At 41.0% G+C, this 18,415-nt stretch overlaps 1 protein-coding gene across 16 annotated transcripts in view; it reads right to left on the bottom strand.

Annotated features, from left to right (window-relative positions):
• Positions 1-18,415, bottom strand: part of FHIT (fragile histidine triad diadenosine triphosphatase) — a 1,583,000-nt gene that overhangs the window by 840,623 nt on the left and 723,962 nt on the right. For all 16 annotated transcript variants that reach the window (XM_017343924.3, XM_002713411.5, XM_051852260.2 and 13 more), the window contains one exon: positions 11,865-11,983. In XM_017343924.3, coding sequence (XP_017199413.1) covers positions 11,865-11,967 — 103 coding nt within the window. In that variant the 5' untranslated portion in view covers positions 11,968-11,983. The remainder of the gene's footprint in view (positions 1-11,864; positions 11,984-18,415) is intronic.

Genomic DNA, 18,415 nt, shown 5'->3' with positions numbered 1-18,415 from the left:
CTCAGTGCTTCATGGTTCCCTCTGCTGTGGGCCTCTGCAACAACCCTGCATTTGGAAGCACACCCATGAGAAGCAAACCTGGGCTGTGCTCAGGAGGGCAAATGGGAAGCTCTCCCAAAACATCTGGGTCCCCCTGCACTCCTACTCCAGGGCAGCACCTGCTGGAGTCCATGGGCCTGGCAGCCCCAGCAGCTTCAAGCCAGGAAACATGATACAAGCCCCCTCCTGTAGGAAGCTCCCTCTTGGGTTTGTAAGCCACCCTCAGACGTGACTTTCATAAACAAGAGCAGCCACTTCAGAAAAGAGCAGAAGAAAGCAACTCTGCATGTTTTGATCCAACTGTCTTTGCCCTCACCAATTCTGCCCTTCTACACCTGGGGAGTGTGGAGATGGGTCTGGTTCTGCTGCTGACTCTTAGCATGGTAGGTGTCTGCTGTGTGTGCCTCCAGATTATTAACAAGCTTCCTGTTTCAGCCCCAGTTGCTAATTCCAGGGCAAAATGAAGTTTTCCTATTGGTTGCATTCCTTAAGCTTAGTTACCTAATTGCAAATACAGCCCTGAAAAAAAGGCTTCTAGGGGTCCTATGATTCCTGAAGTGAACCGAAAATGCTAACCAGTGTGTAGATTTCTGTGCACGGAACTCTCTAGGTGAACATTTTCATATGATTCTTGCCAGTTTATTTTTATCCTGACGCATTCTATTTAATAAGTATTAAAGCATCATCCTTTGGTGAGTGCAAGCGTGTGATGGTTTACTTTTAAAGTATTAGCACATGAATCTTTCAAACTGGAATTAATTTTAAAGCTGTAAAGATATCTTGATAGGGACAGACATTTCAAAACAGACTCCAAAAGTAAAAAAAAAAAAATGTGGGAAAATTAAGCTGCTGAAGAAGAGCAGTTGCCTGGTCCCACACAGACAGTAATGGAGATTTGGAGATTCAGGTTTGAGCCTTACTGAGTTTCAGAAGTCACCAATGATATCATCTTAAATGATGATGATAAGTTACGAGAAAACAGTAAAGCCACTAACAGCAAAATGCCAAACATAAACACAAAAAGCAACATGTAAAGGCCAGTATAGATTTCGAAGAGTGAAATGCTAGAAATCAACAATGAAATGAGAATTTAGAGTCCTGTTCCAAGTCCTGACTCCCAAGCACTAAAGCCACTACTGGTCAGAGACAGCTCTTCCACTTAAGCCTCTCACCGTGCACTAAGGATAGGACAACAACAACACAAAGACATCAAACAATGCAGCAGGGTTCATAAAGTAGTATTTGAACGTACTTAAATACATGACTCGAATGAAAGATGCAAATAAGTTGTACACAGATAACACATACTTCCCCATTACCACTGCCACTGTCATACAGAAAAGAAAAAGAGAAAATACTGCCTTGGTTCCCTCCTCCTACAGTTAGACTTTTCCCAAAATTGGGGTTAACAGGCTCCAGAGTTCACTCTAAGAAACATGGCATTTGACACAAATAAGAGTTCTGTTGTTTTCAATTCATCAGGAAATCTACACCTGCGCAAGACTCAATGATGTTGAAGAACGGACAGCTCACCAATGCCAGGCAAACAATGGCAGCTTCCTCCCATCTGTCTCTACCTCTCTAAAAGCAGGGCTGTTGGGGCTGCTGTTGTGGCATAGCAGATTAAGCCACTGCCTGCCACGCTGCCATCTGATACGGGTGCTGGTTCATGTCCCAGCTATTCCACTTCTGATGCAGCTCCCTGCTAATGTACCTAGGAAAGCAGAGGAAGATGGCCCAAGCACTTGGGTCCTTGTATCCACCTGAGAGGTGGAGATAAAGTTCCTGGCTTCTGCCTGGCCCAGCTCTGGCTATTGAGGCCTTTTGGGGAGTGAACCAGTGGATGGAAGGCCAGTCTTTCTCTCTTTCTAACTCTGCCTTTCAAATAAGTAAAACTAATCTAAAAAAAAAAAAATAGAAAGCAGGGCTGTCATTGAGACTGTGGCACTGGCATGTTCACTTCTGGTGTTAACATATTGAAATACCTTTGTCCTTGTTGCCCCTGCAGCACTGCTCCCACTTCTTTGCCTCCTCCCTTGGGGCCCTGCACACCTCCTCACAAAGCAGGCTGCTGTCCAGCACAGCAGACACAACCAGGAACCTCAGACACGGTCAGTGCTATGTGTTGTACGAAACATCACCTATTCAAGTAACTCCATAGCCTAAGGCATAACCACGCCCCATTGTGACCCTCAACTGCGAGTACACAACAGCCAAATGAAGACTCCAGAAATATATTTGAAGACTGTAGTAGCCAGCTGTGAGGACGATCTGGCTGTGCCACCTGTCAGCCCACTGATCACCAGGGTTGATTCAGCTGATCAGGCTGGCTGAGTGGGTGTCCCCTCCTTCCCTCAGAGTGGGTGTCCCCTCCTTCCTAACTGCTCCATGTGCGTACCTCCTAAAGCCATGTGCTTGGTAGAAGAAGATGGGCTTCCCCACTAGAGGAGGACCAGTCTACTGTCAAGGGTATACGAGTAGCTGCGCTCCCCTGCTAGAACCTCCCAACAAGCTCTTAAGACCATAGCAGCCATCTCAGGGAAACAGTTGAGAATCCAACTCTAGTTCACATATTTATTATCATACAAAGTTCTTAGAATCAAGCCAATGCAGGGTTTGTGCCCAAGAGCTATTTGCAAATTTATAGTTATTTTTTCAGTCAATTACATTGAGAAAGAAAACGAGAGCTAAGTGAATAAATTAGATCATTAATTTTCAAGAAATATAAATTAATTATGCTAATACAAAGAATAGAACATATATACAAATTACACATATGTGCAATAAATAAGGAATTTACCAAAGACTGTATTAAGAGAAGAAAACCATCTTGACTTACTGTATTCTAGAAAATCCATGTATATTCACTTAGGAGATTTTAACAGTTTTGATATGTGTATGAAAGTAGAGGATATAGCCGGCGCCGTGGCTCAATAGGCTAATCCTCCACCTTGCGGCGCCGGCACACCGGGTTCTAGTCCCGGTCGGGGCGCCGGATTCTGTCCCGGTTGCCCCTCTTCCAGGCCAGCTCTCTGCTATGGCCAGGGAGTGCAGTGGAGGATGGCCCAGGTGCTTGGGCCCTGCACCCCATGGGAGACCAGGAAAAAGCACCTGGATCCTGGCTCCTGCCATCGGATCAGCGCGGTGCGCCGGCTGCAGCGGCGGCCATTGGAGGGTGAACCAACGGCAAAGGAAGACCTTTCTCTCTCTGTCTCTCTCACTGTCCACTCTGCCTATCAAAAAAAAAAAAAAAAAAAAAAAAAAAAAAAGTAGAGGATAAACATTAACTGCCTACTGATGTTTTAACAAATCTATTTTCATTCCATGTGGAAATTAGAACATATTTTGCATTATCTGAGTTAATTACGTGATATTTCTTATGAATAATGATGTATTATACCATTCATCATTTTTAATTATATTCCTTTACTAGTGTAAGGCTTACAACACTATGACCAGTCTTTTCCTGTTCCTCACAATTGGATGACTTGCACAGAAAGCAGGCTGAACCTATGCCTAGAGTGTTAGGAGCTGAGCTCAGTAATTGCTAACTGTGACCACCGAAACCACCTGAGAAAGTTACCTGTGAAAACAAATAGAAACAGGAAAAAGCTTTTCAGATTATAGGACATCGATGTTAGCACTTATTATGAGAAATAGTCAAAGTGTTATTTTGATATGTGTAATTATCATCTTCCCTAGAGCTAAACAGAGAGCATTCTTAACACCATTCCCCACCCCCACACACACCATGTGTAGAATTCTATTTAACAGAATTACATTTTATATGCATAAGCATATTTTATAGGTAGTTTTCTGGGTTATAATATTGATTGTATAGTCTTCATGTAATTTGTAGAATTTTACCTACTAATGTAAAACTACAACAGATTATTCTATGCTAATCACAGTAGAATCTAAACTTATGAAACAAGTTCTACTATAGAGAAGGGGTCAAGGTCAAGGTCATGGAAGGATAGTCAAAACTAAGTCATTAAACAACAAGAATGAAGAAAAAACCCAAGTCACTGTGTGTGACTATGTTCACTAGGAAATGGACAATAGGAAGCAGCCAATATATAGAATAAAAATGTAATGTACATGACTGAAACTGACATCTTGATATTTGATTATTGTTTATAGTACTTGGTTATATTCCTATGGGAATAGTGGGGTGGGAAATGTTATGTGTTTAAAATTGTATTTTTGAAACCTGTTTTCTTTATGCAAAAAAAATGCATAAAGAACAATGTAAATACAGAGAGAGAGACAGCAACACACAAAGACACAAAAGAGAGCAGGAAGTAGCCTGAAAGTCTGAAAACCAGTATGAAGGCACTTCAGAGAGATCCCAGAAAAATGATAATTCCATAGTTTATTTTGGTGCAGAGACTTTCCATTATTTTTACAAAATGCATTTTCCATAAATTTTTCCAAGACCCCTTCATAAATGCATGCCTCACCAATACTGCTGAATTAGTAGTTAAGTCACTTTCATTAGCATGAGCCAAGGTTAGGGGAAAAAGGCTCACGCCTTTTTTTTTTTTTTTTCCATTTTCAAACCTTCCTTGCACACATATGAAATATCCTTTTTATTCCTTAATTTTCATTTCCCACAAAACCATCATTATGTGGGGGGAAAAAAAAAAGTAACAGTTTTAGCTCCAGGACAAGAAACTAAGTACAACAACCTGGCAAGATAAGCTTCCCTTTGCTCTCTGGCACCCAGGGTAGTTATTGCCTGCTGATCCTGCATGCAAACTCAGAATCCTCCTCAACACTGTCAGTTTTCTACCAATGGATGAGTTGGCATTTGAGAGGTAATTCTTTGTTTTCTGGAACATAATCTTTAGATGATAAATCAAGATGGAGGATGGTCACCCAAGGTTTGTCTCACATCGGGGGTTGCAGGATCCTTTTCAACAGTCTACCTACTGAAAAAAGATGTTGGTCAAATTAGAAGATGATCAAAGCATCAAAGCACTTCATTTGCTCCCACTATCCATTGGCACTGAAAGGGTTTTTTTTGGTTTTTTGGGTTTTTTTGGCAGGCAGAGTTAGACAGTGAGAGAGAGACAGAGAGAAAGATCTTCCTTTACCATTGGTTCACCCCTGAAATGGCCACTACGACTGGCACGCTGCCCCGATCTGAAGCCAGGAGCCAGGTGCTTCCTCCTGGTCTCCCATGCAGGTGCAGGGTCCAAGCACTTAGGCCATCCTCAACTGCCTTCCCGAGCCACAGCAGAGAGCTGGATTGGAAGAGGAGCAACTGGGAAAGAATCCGGCGCCCCGACTGGGACTAGAACCCAGAGTGCCATTGCCTCAGGCGGAGGCGGAGGATTCCACTTAGATGCAAGTAAAAGAAACCTCCAATTCTAAAAACCACTGCTACACATTGATCTTTGAACACAATAAAAAAATATATGACTGGAAAAATACTAACTTGCCCCATGACCACGGACAGCAGGAAGGTCTGTGAAATCCTCTCTGGGACTATTTAGTTAGTGAATACATCATGAGCACACATGGAGCCAAGAAGAGACATGTGCTTAGGGCAATTTTAAGAGCAAAAAATCTATCTTCAGCAATAAAGATATTAAAATAGTGCTTGTTCTCATTTTATTTATACAGGAAGATTTAAAAAAGAAACTGAGAAGTGAAAGATCATCAGATCACTAATAACTGCAGTTTCCTGTACAATTAAAGGAATTCACAAGATTACAGCCCACTCAGGAAATGACAAATATTTCTGATTTTTACGGAAGGACTAAAAGGGCATTTATATCTTTAGCAGCTATTCCGTCAGAATCACTGTTATGCAATAAAGCTATTTTTTTTTTCACTTACTTAGCAGTATTCAACAAGGGAGTGGTCTGGAAACAGAAAATTTAGCATCACTCGCTAATGTTTTGTATGAAAAGACATTTGTCAGAGCTTTTTTTTTTAACCTGTAGTGGTTGAAACCTAAAACACAATTCCCCCTGTCCCAAACTTTTGTTTCCAATATATCAGCAGAAATGCTTGTTAAATTACCTATTCTCATTCTTTACAAATACATTTTGTGAGGGTCTCTTCAATGCATCATCCTAACATTGTTTGGCACTGATAATATTCTGTGTGTGATGCACCTGTCTGGTAAAATTTGTTTTCTTTAAAATTACCAATTCAATAAGCTGTTGACTAATGATTTGCGTACTACAGTATTGCCAGTGAGTCAGGTTTGTCCCTGTCATTACACACCACGATCAATCCGCTCAAAAAATGTTACCATATCCCCGTATGTTAGAGCTCCTTATGCCATCTGAAGTGTGATCCAAAGATCAATAAGCTGTCTGCTGCAAACAACAGGACGTAACAAATGAGTAATTTTATTTACAATAAAAGCCCCAGTTCCCAAGTGGATTCCACTAATGTTCAAATTCGTTTTTCATGCTCAACTCAAGATGAGAGAGAGACATTGTACGGGATGAAATAAGGAGAGAGGAATAAGGCCAAGTTTCTGGTAACATAGTTTATGTTGGGAAAATGGCACAGTTTTATCTATGGCACAATCTACACCCTCACACCATCCTAGGCTCTAGCCCCCGCCACCATCCCTGGAAGCCAGGTGGCCACATGGCCCAACCACTGGTGTCAAGCTCCATCCCCATCCTAATGGGATTCGCTGCTCCTGCTTCCCTGCCTGCCCTCTGGCAAAGTTTTAAAAAGAGCTGTTCCTGAACACGTGGCTCTCTCTCACTGTCTATCTGCCCTCTGCACTCTCTGCTCCCCTCTCCCTCTCTCTTGGCTGCTCTCTGCTTGCTCTCTCCTCTCCTCACTAGCTCCTCTCTTCTCTCTGTCACACTCTCCTTCTCCCTTTTTCCTTCCTTGCCCCTTCCCTCCAGTCTGCTGGATTTTCCCCTAAAAACCCTTTCCCTTACTCTGGTGTCTGGTGTGTTTTGTGACGATCTTACAGTTCAAGTTTACTGAAGCCGCGACTAATAGTTGGGCAGGAATGAGGCCGGTGAATTACACATTCGTGGCAGAAACTGAAAATGTGCTCTGCAACGTGATTCTGCTCTCTCACCAAAGAAGTCTAAAAGGCCGTTTCTAGTAACATGAAATTAATGGATTAAAGACATTGCGGCACATTCTTCTTGAGTGTGGCACTGCACAGGCCAAAGCCGTTGCACGGGCTTTAAACACCATCGGCAAGGAAGAGAAGTGTTTGCTTTAGGTGAGGACAAGGAAGGCCTGAAGAGGCTCTTTTGAGGATGAAGCCAACAGTCGGGCTTCAAAAGCCCATCTTCAGCCTCTGATCTGACAGATCTTTTCCTCCTGTGAAAGCTATGAAAAACTCAGTGAGCCAAGCCGGAAAAAAAAAAGGTTGAAGGGGGACAGCAAAATGTGAGAGCGGACACAGGTTCCAAGATCACATTTACAAATCTCTCATGAATGGCACCACTTCCCAAAGGCTACCTGAAAACCGCCGCTTAGAAGAACACATCAAAAACACAACATAAAATGCCCCATTTTACATCAAGGAACCAACACGCCACCCTGAGAACACAGTCTCCTCCATTGACAAATTAACACACAGAACGAAATGGAGTGTTTTCCATCTGCCTCCAAATGCAGTCACTGCTTTTTAACTTAACTCACTACCTGCAAAACATACAACTGTCCACAGAATTCTAACTGGCAAAGCAAGAAGGAGAAGTTGGGAAAAAACAGCCCGGGCATGGCCCTAAAACATGTAGAGGGAAATGGTGACAAGACTTGGCTTTGAGGATGGGAATATGGAGAAGGTAGGGTTTCAGCCCACCCAGTTGGCCCCCATTCTATTACCTTGAACAATACCTACACCCATGATGTATAGTTTCACTTTCAATTCAGGCAAGATAGTACCTTTGGAGGCAAAAAATAAATAAAAAAATAAAAAGAAGAAGAAGAAGTTGTTGCAAGGATAGGTCCTGCAGGCAAGAAAGAGCGATTCAGGGGAAAAGCCTAACACAAATAAATGCACCTAATCCTGACACAAGGCAGGCAGGGAGCCCAGTGGAGCGTCATGCCTGGAATCCAATGTGAACTCAACCAAGAAAAGGTTGAATGCATCCATAGGTGAGTAACAATCCAAGTGTGACAATGAGGGGAGAAGATGTTTTTCCTAAGACAGTGGGGCAATTATCAAATAATTTTAATTAAAATGAAAATGACCGGGATAACCTCAAGAGAAAGGGAATGATGGTGTAAGGAGTCAGATGGGTTAATAGTCAGGGTGGTCCCAGTGGAAATTTGTTGTGTAGAATGCTTGCTTTCCTCCAAAGTTATCCTTAACATGGTCAGAAGTACCAGCCTGCCCACTCCTTGGGAGCTTCCAAATTTACCATGCGAATGAATAACAAGGGAGTAGTGATTTCATCCTGCTGAGCTCACTGTGTTTTGTGAAAGCAAGTTACCTATCCCACTCTCCTGGATGGTTTTTTTGTTTTATCTTGAGCAAGCCAGACAGGATCAAGAATTGTAAATCAGGTCTTCTGTTGGGTTTGTCCCCACCTTACTGACAGTCTCATCCCCAAAATCATACTTAAAAACCCCAGTGCCACCGGGTTCTTTGGTTTTTTTCCTCTCTTAGAAGCCCTGCTTCTTGCCACTTCTGCTGGAGGTCTTTATTAATCAATCTTGCTTTGGAAATCCCTCTGCTTGTGTGCTTGCAAATTCTTCTTCTATGTGAGACAAAGAACCGAGGTAATAATAATTTCCCCGCCTTTACCAAGTATGCCAAAGCATTTGGACTTTATCCTCAAAAACTAGATACATTAGTGATGTGTCAGCCACAGATCAGAAGAGCTGTGGTTTAGACTCAGGCCCCGGCTGAGCTGGGGAAACCCAGATGCAGGGAGGATGCGAGATGCTAGACGACCTGCTGCAAAAGGCTGCAGTGGGACAAGCAGGAGAGAATGCTGGGCGGCAGATCAAAGCCCACTCCAGACATCCCACTGCTTATTTTATGAAATGTTAGTGGGCAGAGCAGTTTGAATTCCCAAATCTCAGGACAAAAGACTACAGCTTTGTGCAAGCAAATGAATACCTTAGTAAGCTGCTTCTCACAGGTGTAAGCTAACAGAGTTTCAAAAGGCAAAGTAAAATAAAAAGTTACACAATCATCACATCAAAAAAAGATTGTCTGAATACATTATCTACTGGCCCTGAGACCATTCTAAACCCTGGAAATGTTAGTTCACCTTACGGAGTGTACTGATGACAATAACGTTCTGATTCTCATTGTTCTTGGCCTTGGGAAAAGCCAGGTCCTTCTTACTACCTTCCAAATTGAGGAGTGCTCATATTAGACAAACGGTCTCCACATTCTTGGCATTTACTCCAAGATATGGTAACTGATCTGGACTCATCCCCGCCTTAGCAAACACCCAATTTCCCATTCACTGCTCATTATTCATGGTAGGTATTGTCCTACATACAGACATTTCTACCTGTCTTGAGTTCAAACCTGTGTATTCTCTAGGTCTTACACCTCACGCTCAGAGTTGGTTTACATAATCATTAAATAGTAAGATCATTACTATCAAGACAGCACCAACAACAAAATAATAAAGCCAAATTCATTCCATTATTAACCATTTAAAAAGCAGGGTATCTCTACAACCTTAGTTCCTCAACCGAGATATCACAATTTTTTTTGTTGTTCTAAACTCAAATTGTCTTCCCTGTTTCCCTTAGTTCTTCACTTAAAATCAATTAAAAATGAAGTAGACAGGCATATAGGTTAAAATTGATTAGGTTTGTGAGCTGGAAGACCATGCCTTCGCCATGCCCCTGTGTGACCTCATGCCCCTACCTGACCACACCTGGGTGCCCACCAGCCAATCAGGTTAATTAACCACACCTCTTTGGAAGTGGGTTTAAAGCCTGGGACAACATGGTGTGTCCGCCCTGCTCTTCTTCCCTAGCCTCTTGGGGGGAGAGGGGGGCTGTAGCCCTGCGCCTCGCCTCCAGGGCACAAGGCCTTTGGGCCACACGCCCGAGGCTTCCTGGCCTAGATGATCCTCCATGTGGCTGGTTCCTGGTGCTCGGTATGAACCCATATTTACCCCTCTCTCTTAAATAAAGCTCTCACTCTCCTATGCATCTTTCTCACTAAATAAAGGCTTAAAATGTCCCATGCTGCCTCGTTTATTGATGCTGGTGTTTAGAATCCTTCTCTAAATATTAGACAAGAACCCTCTTGGGCTTATTAATATTGGGGATTTAGTAATAAGCATATAGTATTATCATATGGCACCCCAAATTCCGGTAACATATGTGGCAGCCCAGATGGCACTTCTGGGGAACTTTAAGGGCCACATATTTGGATAGATTTCAGGGGGTCATTACCGATATCAAAAGTGTCACCTACAGAAGTATGGCATTTAAACTATAATCTCTGACAATAGAATTTACATGTTACTTCAAATAGAGAAACCTCCCAAAAGAAAGATCATAACAAACTTGGAACAAAATCAATTCAAAACATACAATGTTCCTGTTATTCTATGAAGTTCAAGGTCTTTTTCAAATAATTCAATACAAAATTGATACACCTAATCATTGTTACATCTAATGGATCCCTTCTAAATCATTCTTTTTTAACCTCATTTAAACAGAAGGATTTGAGTTTCCTAATATTAATTATTTTGACTCACTTTTTTCTAAAGAAGGTTTTGAAATAATATGAACAAAGATTTTTATATAACTTTATTTTCCAGTTTATGGCTTGTGAGTCTGTAAATTTAACAAAACTTATTTAGCTACAATTTGTATTCAAGGAATTTAAGCATCTATCATATAATCAGTATCATATTCTGGTTCATGTTTTTCTTACTCGGATTTTTTTTCCAAAATACAGTAGTTATGTGGCTAGAAAAATTATTCATAAAGTTCTCAAGCACCTTGCAAAAATAGAACTTACTTCAAAAAAGCATCTTGGCATATTTGTACATTCAGAATTACTAAGAAATTGGTTACAAAGCAAAAGCATGTCTCAGTGTGGAAAACATGTATAATCTTAAAACACAAAATCTTACTTTTGTTGCCCTCTTGTTAGGGGAGAAACAAAAATAAATTCTGAAGAGTCTGCTCCAAGTTTATATACACACACACCATCATGAGTGAGCATTACACAAATTCCTGCTACCCCCTAACCACACAAAAAATAAAGTTCCTACTCAAGTCTACATGGAGAAAGACCACAATTCAATGGTCAGATCAAAGTTTAACAATTTTACCACCAATGATACTGTGCAAGAATCCAGAAGCTAAGATTTCCTACCCCACCTCCCCAGGAGAAAATGCTATTTTAGATCCAAACAAGATAAAAGCCATTTTGGTAAATATACTGACATATTTGAATTAAAACCCTTTAACCTGAATGATCTCTAAGAAGTAAAAAAGACAAAACCAATTATAAATGCCCCTCCCTCCACTCAAGGTATCAGTAACAAACAATGGACAAACTGAAACCATGTCCACAATATTCATGGGGCCCGTTTTTGAAGCCCCTATTTATTTACACAGCTACAGTAGTGAAAAGTTCAAGCAAAAATTCACCTCCAAACCCGTGGTTGCTAAGCAACCTTTCAGAAGTTCTGCAACATTGATCAAGCATATTACTGGTGCCACCAACTGGATTCAGAATAAATTTGAGTACTACCTTACCTGCTTTCCACCAAGGTGGGAGAGAGGTGGATTCCTTGCTTACCTTTGTGGACACACATTTGAGGCCGACCCTGTGTTCATTTTGTGGATTCAAAGGTTATTTAATTTTCCTCTCTTAAAGAAAAGGATACGTCCTGGTACCACAGGTTTTCTGTTCACAAGAGCAAAGGACAATTCTGTTTTGAGAAACACCACGGAGGGCTTGATGAGATGCTGACCGAATCGGAATGACATTTTCTCAGGATGCAATCTGAAAAGCAAGGACAGTTTTAAGGAAATGGATTTTTATCAAATGCAAGTAAGAAACTCAGTTCACGGGTGGGCATTTAACCATGTGGTTAGGCCTTCAGTTGGGGCCTACCAGAGGACCTGTGTCCAAATGCTGGCTCTGCTTCTGACTAGAGTTTCCTACTAAAGCACACCACAGGAGTGAACACATGATTGTTCAAGCAGGTGGGTCCCTGGCCCAGCTGTTTCAGGCATTTGGAGAGTGAACCAGCAGGCAGGAGCCCTCAGTCTCTAAGTCTCTAAAAATTTTTTAAAACTCCATGAAGAAAGCAAATGCCATCATTACAGATTCTTAGTTGCCAAGAAGATGCCATTTAAACTGTTCCCCATCCACTAACACTTGGCTCAGCAATTAAGACACCACTTAAGATGCCTACTTCCAGCTTCCTGTTCATCCCTGAGAGGCAGCAGGTGATGGCTTCAGTACTTGGGTCCCTACCACCTAACTCACTTCCAGGCTCTTGGCTTTGGCCTAGCCTAGCTGGACTATCATTGGCATTTGGGGAGTGAATGTGAAGATGGAAGATCTCTCCCTGTCTGCTTCCCTCTCATATGAAGTGAATATAAACTGTTCCCCATCAAGTGCACTAAGATGTATTCTGGATATGTCTTTCTTAAATATTTAATTCTTCCTATGTATACTGCCTTTAGCTGAGTTTGTTTATAAGCAGAAGCGTGCATGTGCACAACAAAAGCTATCTTCCTGGAGCAAGCATTTGGCCTAGTAAAGACTCCAGTTAAGATCCTGAGATCCCAGTGGAAAGAACAGGTCTTCAAAGAAGGAGGTACCTTTCTCTGAAGGGAGGAGAGAACCTCCACTTTGACTATGACCTTGTCTAAACAAGATGAGAGTCGGAGAACTCAAGGGGCTTCCATAGCCTTGGAAACTCATGACTGGAGCATAGGGAGATTACTGATGCCATAGACAGGAGTGTCAATTGGTAAAGTCAACAACAGGAGTCACTGTGCACTTACTCCTCATGTAGGATCTCTGTCCTTAATGTGCTGTGCATTGAGATTTAATGCTATAACGAGTACTCAAATAATATATTTCACTTTGTGTTTCTATGGGGGTGCAAACTGTTGAAATCTTTACTTAATGCATACTAAACTGATCCTCTGTAAAAAAAAAAAAAAAAAAAAAAAAAGGAAAGAAAAGAAACTATCAACTCCCAACTTGACTCTCACTGGGATTAAACATGACAATAGGTCTGATCTGATTTCATCATCATTAAAAAAAATCATCTATTATTTTTCACTTTATGTTTCTGTGTGGGAGCAAACTGTTGAAATCCTTACTTAATGTATACTAAGCTGATCTTCTGTATATTAAGATAATCGAAAATGAATCTTGATGTGAATGGAAGGGGAGAGGGAGTGGGAAAGGGGAGGGTTGTGGGTGGGAGGGACGGTATGGGGGGGAAGCCATAGTAATCCATTATTCGTACTTTGGAAACGTATATTCATTAAATAAAAGTTAAAAAAAAAAAAAAAAGATCCTGAGATCCCACATTGGAGTGTCTGGGTTCAAGCTCCATCTCTGGCTCTTGACTCAGGCTTCCTACTAACACAGACCTTTGAAAGCACTGCTGATAGCCTAAGTAACTGGTTTCCTGCCACCCACAGGGGAGACCTGAATTCAGTTCTTGGCTCCCAGGTTTGAGTTGGTCAAATACTACACATCTGTGGGTACTGGAGATGCAACCAATAGAGAGGAGCTCTCTGTTTCTCAAATAAATATATAAATAAATAAAACTGAACAGTCTTTCCTGTTACATTCTTCAGCACTTTAGTTTGCCACCTTTTTTTTAATGAATATAAATTTAATGAATATAAATTTCCAAAGTACAGCTCATGGATTACAATGTCTTCCCCCGCCATAACTTCCCTCCCACCGCAACCCTCCCCTTTACTTCTCCCTCCCCCCTTCCATTCACATCAAGATTCATTTTCAATTCTCTTTATATACAGAAGATCAGTTTAGCCTGTATTAAGATTTCAACAGTTTGCACCCACACAGAAACACAAAGTGAAAAATACTGTTTGAGTACTAGTTATAGTATTAAATCACAATGTACAGCACATTAAGGACAGAGATCCTACATGAGGAATAAGTGCACAGTGACTCCTGTTGTTGACTTAACAAATTGACACTCTTGTTTATGGCATCAGTAATCACCCTAGGCTCTTGTCAGGAGTTGCCAAGGCTATGGAAGCCTTTTGAGTTCACCGACTCTGATCATATTTAGACAAGGTCGTAGTCAAAGTTGAAGTTCTCTCCTCCCTTCAGAGAAAGGTACCTCCTTCTTTGATGACCCATTCTTTCCACTGGGATCTCACTCGTGGAGATCTTTCATTTAGGTCTTTTTTTTTTTTTTTTTTTTTTTTAGTTTCCACCTTAACTCAAACCCACAATACCACATTTGTCAGGTGCTTATTTTAACCCCTATTTTTCATGATCTGTGCAAAGCTGAAAATTTTCATTCTTCAGTATTGACTATAAATCTCTGAAATCTTCAACACTTCTGTCAAACGGTTTTAATCTTTGTATACATAGCAGCAATTTAGAACATGTCCAAACATTGTCCGACCTTGCCTACAATTACAAAATCATCTGAGCTCTCCAACAACTATTCTAATAAAATTACCAAAATTAAATATGAAAAATAAGAGAAAAGGGACAAATTATAGACAAACCAATACCTAGCTGACATGGAACCAATAAAGGTAGACACAGCCCCTTTCAGAGGAAGGATAATTATGGAGAATTTGGGGATTCAAGTGGGATTTTATACTTGGTAGCTAGAGTGAGCTAAAGATACCCAATATCAAAGAATGCTTTTCCACCTGGTAGACACCTGAACATGGCAAAGTTATTTTGTGAATGACTAAAAACACCACATACCTCCAGAGAAAAAACTTCATTTTTGTATCCCAGGAATAATTCAATACTCATGTGATAAACATAGACCAACTGTTCAACTATCTTATAATTCATATTTATTAAGTAGTTTTCTTAAAAAAAGACTCAAGAATGCACTCTCAATGACTCAGATGTTCTTAGCGCTGCAAAACACATAAAACTATGCAAATGACATCTCCTGCAGGTAAACCCACTTAGCCAGAACTTGACACATGTCACATGCTAAAGCAATAGGATGGGAAAGATTGCCTTGATGGTACAAATGTCAAAAATCATCTACCTCAAGGATTCTCCGAGATGTGGCTCCTTGACAAGTATTATCAATGTCAATTATAAATTTACTAGAAATGTAAATTCCCAAGCTCACCCAGACCTACTGAACTGGAAACTGGGACCCAACAATCTGGGTACTTATAAGCTGTCCAGGTAACTTAGAACCAATGATCAAACCCGAGTATTCCATGCATACCCTAAATATTGATTATGACCTATTAAACATGGCAGTCATTTTTACCATCTATTAAGCTACTGTTCCCTCCATTGAAAAAAAAAGCCTTCAGCTTGGTGTATTTGAATTCATCAATTATCCATTATAGTTTGTGTTCTGTTAATCTTATATAATAAATCATCTTCCATAAGGTTGCAAAAATCAAGTCGTATATGGTATTCTTTGTTTTTAAAGGTTTATTTATTTATTTGAAAGTCAGAGCTACACAGAGAGAGAAGTAGAGAGAGAGAGATCTTTCATCCAACAGTTCACTCCCCAACTGGCCAAAATAGCTGGAGCTGTGCTGATCCTAAGCCAGGAGCTATGAACTTCTTCTGGGTCTCCCACGCAGGTGCAGGGTCCCAGGGACTTGGGTCATTTTCTTCTGCTTTTCCAGGCCACAGCAGAGAGCTGGATCAGAAGTGGAGCAGCCAGGATTAGAACCGGCACCGATATGGGATGCCGGCACTTCCAGCCATGCGTTAACCCGCTGTGCCACAGTGCCAGCCCCCTATATGGTATTCTATCACCTTGTAGTACCTGGGTACTTATTCTACTTGAAGCTTTATTAAGTGTAAAAATAGCTTCATTTTTCTTTTTAAACCAAATTTCCTAGTACTGATTCCTGGGGGTAGTTATACCAACTTGCATATACGCACAGTCAGTCTGGACTCTGCTATTCTGGTGCCACAATAAATGCTAATTACAAAATCTCATTTTTTTTTTTCTGAAAGGGCCAGATATTCCAGGGCACAGCGTCTCTACGGTGAATACTCTACTCTGTCATCAGAGCATGAAGGTAGCCATACACTATAAGTGAATGGGCATGGCTACATCCTAAAAATCTTTATTTACACAATGGCAGTGGGCTGGATTTAGCTTGTGGGCTGTAGTTAACAGACTCCTGCTATCTATTGTTAATGCCTTATTCAGTAAACATTTTTTTCTTATTCTTTCATATAAATTTTAAATTAAACTCTGCTCCTTCCACAAGTATTCTTGCTTAGATGCTGATTGAATTTAAATTTTAATGTGACATCTTCACAATATTCAATGAAGCATTTATGAACCCAGCATTTATGATCTTTAATACCACAATAAAACTCTTATAATAGAGCTTTAATTTTCCCTCATACGTTTTATGTATTCTGCCTTAAATTTATTCCTAGATAGCTTTTAGTTGATGTCACCACTATAAGTGGTATCTTATTATCATACTTTGTAATTGGTTACTCCTGATACAGAAGAAGGCTATTGATTTTTGAATGCTACTCTTCTAGCTGGCAACAGAGCTGAACTCTCAAACTGCTCCTAGATTCTGCTATTTCTCTTTTGTTTTATACACAAATGAATTCACTTGGAAATAATAAGTTGTGTCTCTCATCTCTTTTTGTTTGTCTTACAGCACTGGTCAGTTATCTGTTAATGTGTTTGAGAAGTCCAAGTAATACAGGCATCCTTTTCTTGTTTATTACCTTAAATGTTTTATTTATTTATTTTTGACAGGCAGGGTGGACAGTGGGAGAAAGAGACAGAGAGAAAGGTCTTCCTTTGCCATTGGTTCACCCTCCAACGGCCGCCGCACTGCAGCCGGCACACCGCGCTGATCTGATGGCAGGAGCCAGGTGCTTATCCTGGTCTCCCATGGGGTGCAGGGCCCAAGCACTTGGGCCATCCTCCACTGCACTTCCCTGGCCACAGCAGAGAGCTGGCCTGGAAGAGGGGCAACCAGGACAGAATCCGGTGCCCCGACAGGGACTAGAACCTGGTGTGCCGGCACCGCAAGGCAGAGGATTAGCCTAGTGAGCCGCGGCGCCGGCCTTATTACCTTAAATGTAACATGTCATCCTATGGCCTGGGAGGGCAGCAGAAGATGGCCCAATTCCCTGGGCCCCTGTACCCGCGTGGGAGACCCAGAAGAGGCTCCTGGCTCCTGCCTTCAAATTGGCGCAGCTCTGGGTGTTGTGGCCAACTGAGGAGTGAACCATTAGATGGAAGACCTCCCTCCCTCCATCCCTCCCTCCCTCCCTCTCTCTCTGCCTCTCCTCTCTCTGTGTAACTTTGACTTTCAAATAAATAAATCTTTAAAAATTTTTTTTCTTTTTCTTTTGTTTTTCATTAAGAACATTGTAGAAAGTTTTTATCAAGCAAAAAAAATTTCTTTGTGCTCAGGTTTGTTAAGTAGTCCAGTTTTTATTTTTAATTTTTTAATTGCATGTTTTATTTGAAAGGCAGAGAAACAGAGAACTTGTAACCACTGCTTCACTACCTGAATGCAAAAGCCTAGGCAGAAGCCAAGAGCCTGGGAGAGCAGCTCTGTCTCATACACAGGTGGCAGAGGCCCAAGTACTCAAGCCATCAGTATGTGGCCACACATGTTGCACATTAATCTGAAATGGGGGCAAGACTACCCCAGGCACTGCAACATGGAATACAGTCACCCCAAGATGCATGTTTTATACATTTTTATTGTGACTTCAATTAGCTTTTAACATTCAATATTATTTGTAGATGTAATTCTAAGAACATAATACTATTCCCTTCCTCTATATCTTAACCTCCTACTATTTTTTCCTATCTTTTTTTTTTTGCTTGTGAGATAACATTAAATTTTTATTATAGTAAAAGGGCTTAATACTTCACCTAATTAGAAGTTTAAGAAGTAAAAAGGAAAACAGGCTATAGTTTAAAGGGAATATAGATCAGCTATAAATTAACAGAAAAGTTGTCACTTCACACATGCACAATAACTTTTAAAGTGATCACAGATCATTGTAGTGTAGCCTTTCCGTTTCTGTGCGGGTGCAAACTGTTGAAATCTTTAGTTAATATATACTAAACTGATCTTCTGTATATAAAGAGAGTTGAAAATGAATCTTGATGTGAATGGAATGGGAGAGGGAGCAGGAAATGGGAGGGTTGCAGGTAGAAGGGAAGTTATGGGGGGGGGGGAGCTACTGTAATCCAAAAGCTGTACCTTGGAA

This window comes from Oryctolagus cuniculus, chromosome 10, assembly GCF_964237555.1.
Source record: "Oryctolagus cuniculus chromosome 10, mOryCun1.1, whole genome shotgun sequence".
Taxonomy (NCBI): Eukaryota; Metazoa; Chordata; class Mammalia; order Lagomorpha; family Leporidae; genus Oryctolagus; species Oryctolagus cuniculus.
The sequence above is the reverse complement of the archived record's forward strand: the minus strand, read 5'-3'. Positions and strand labels throughout refer to the sequence as shown.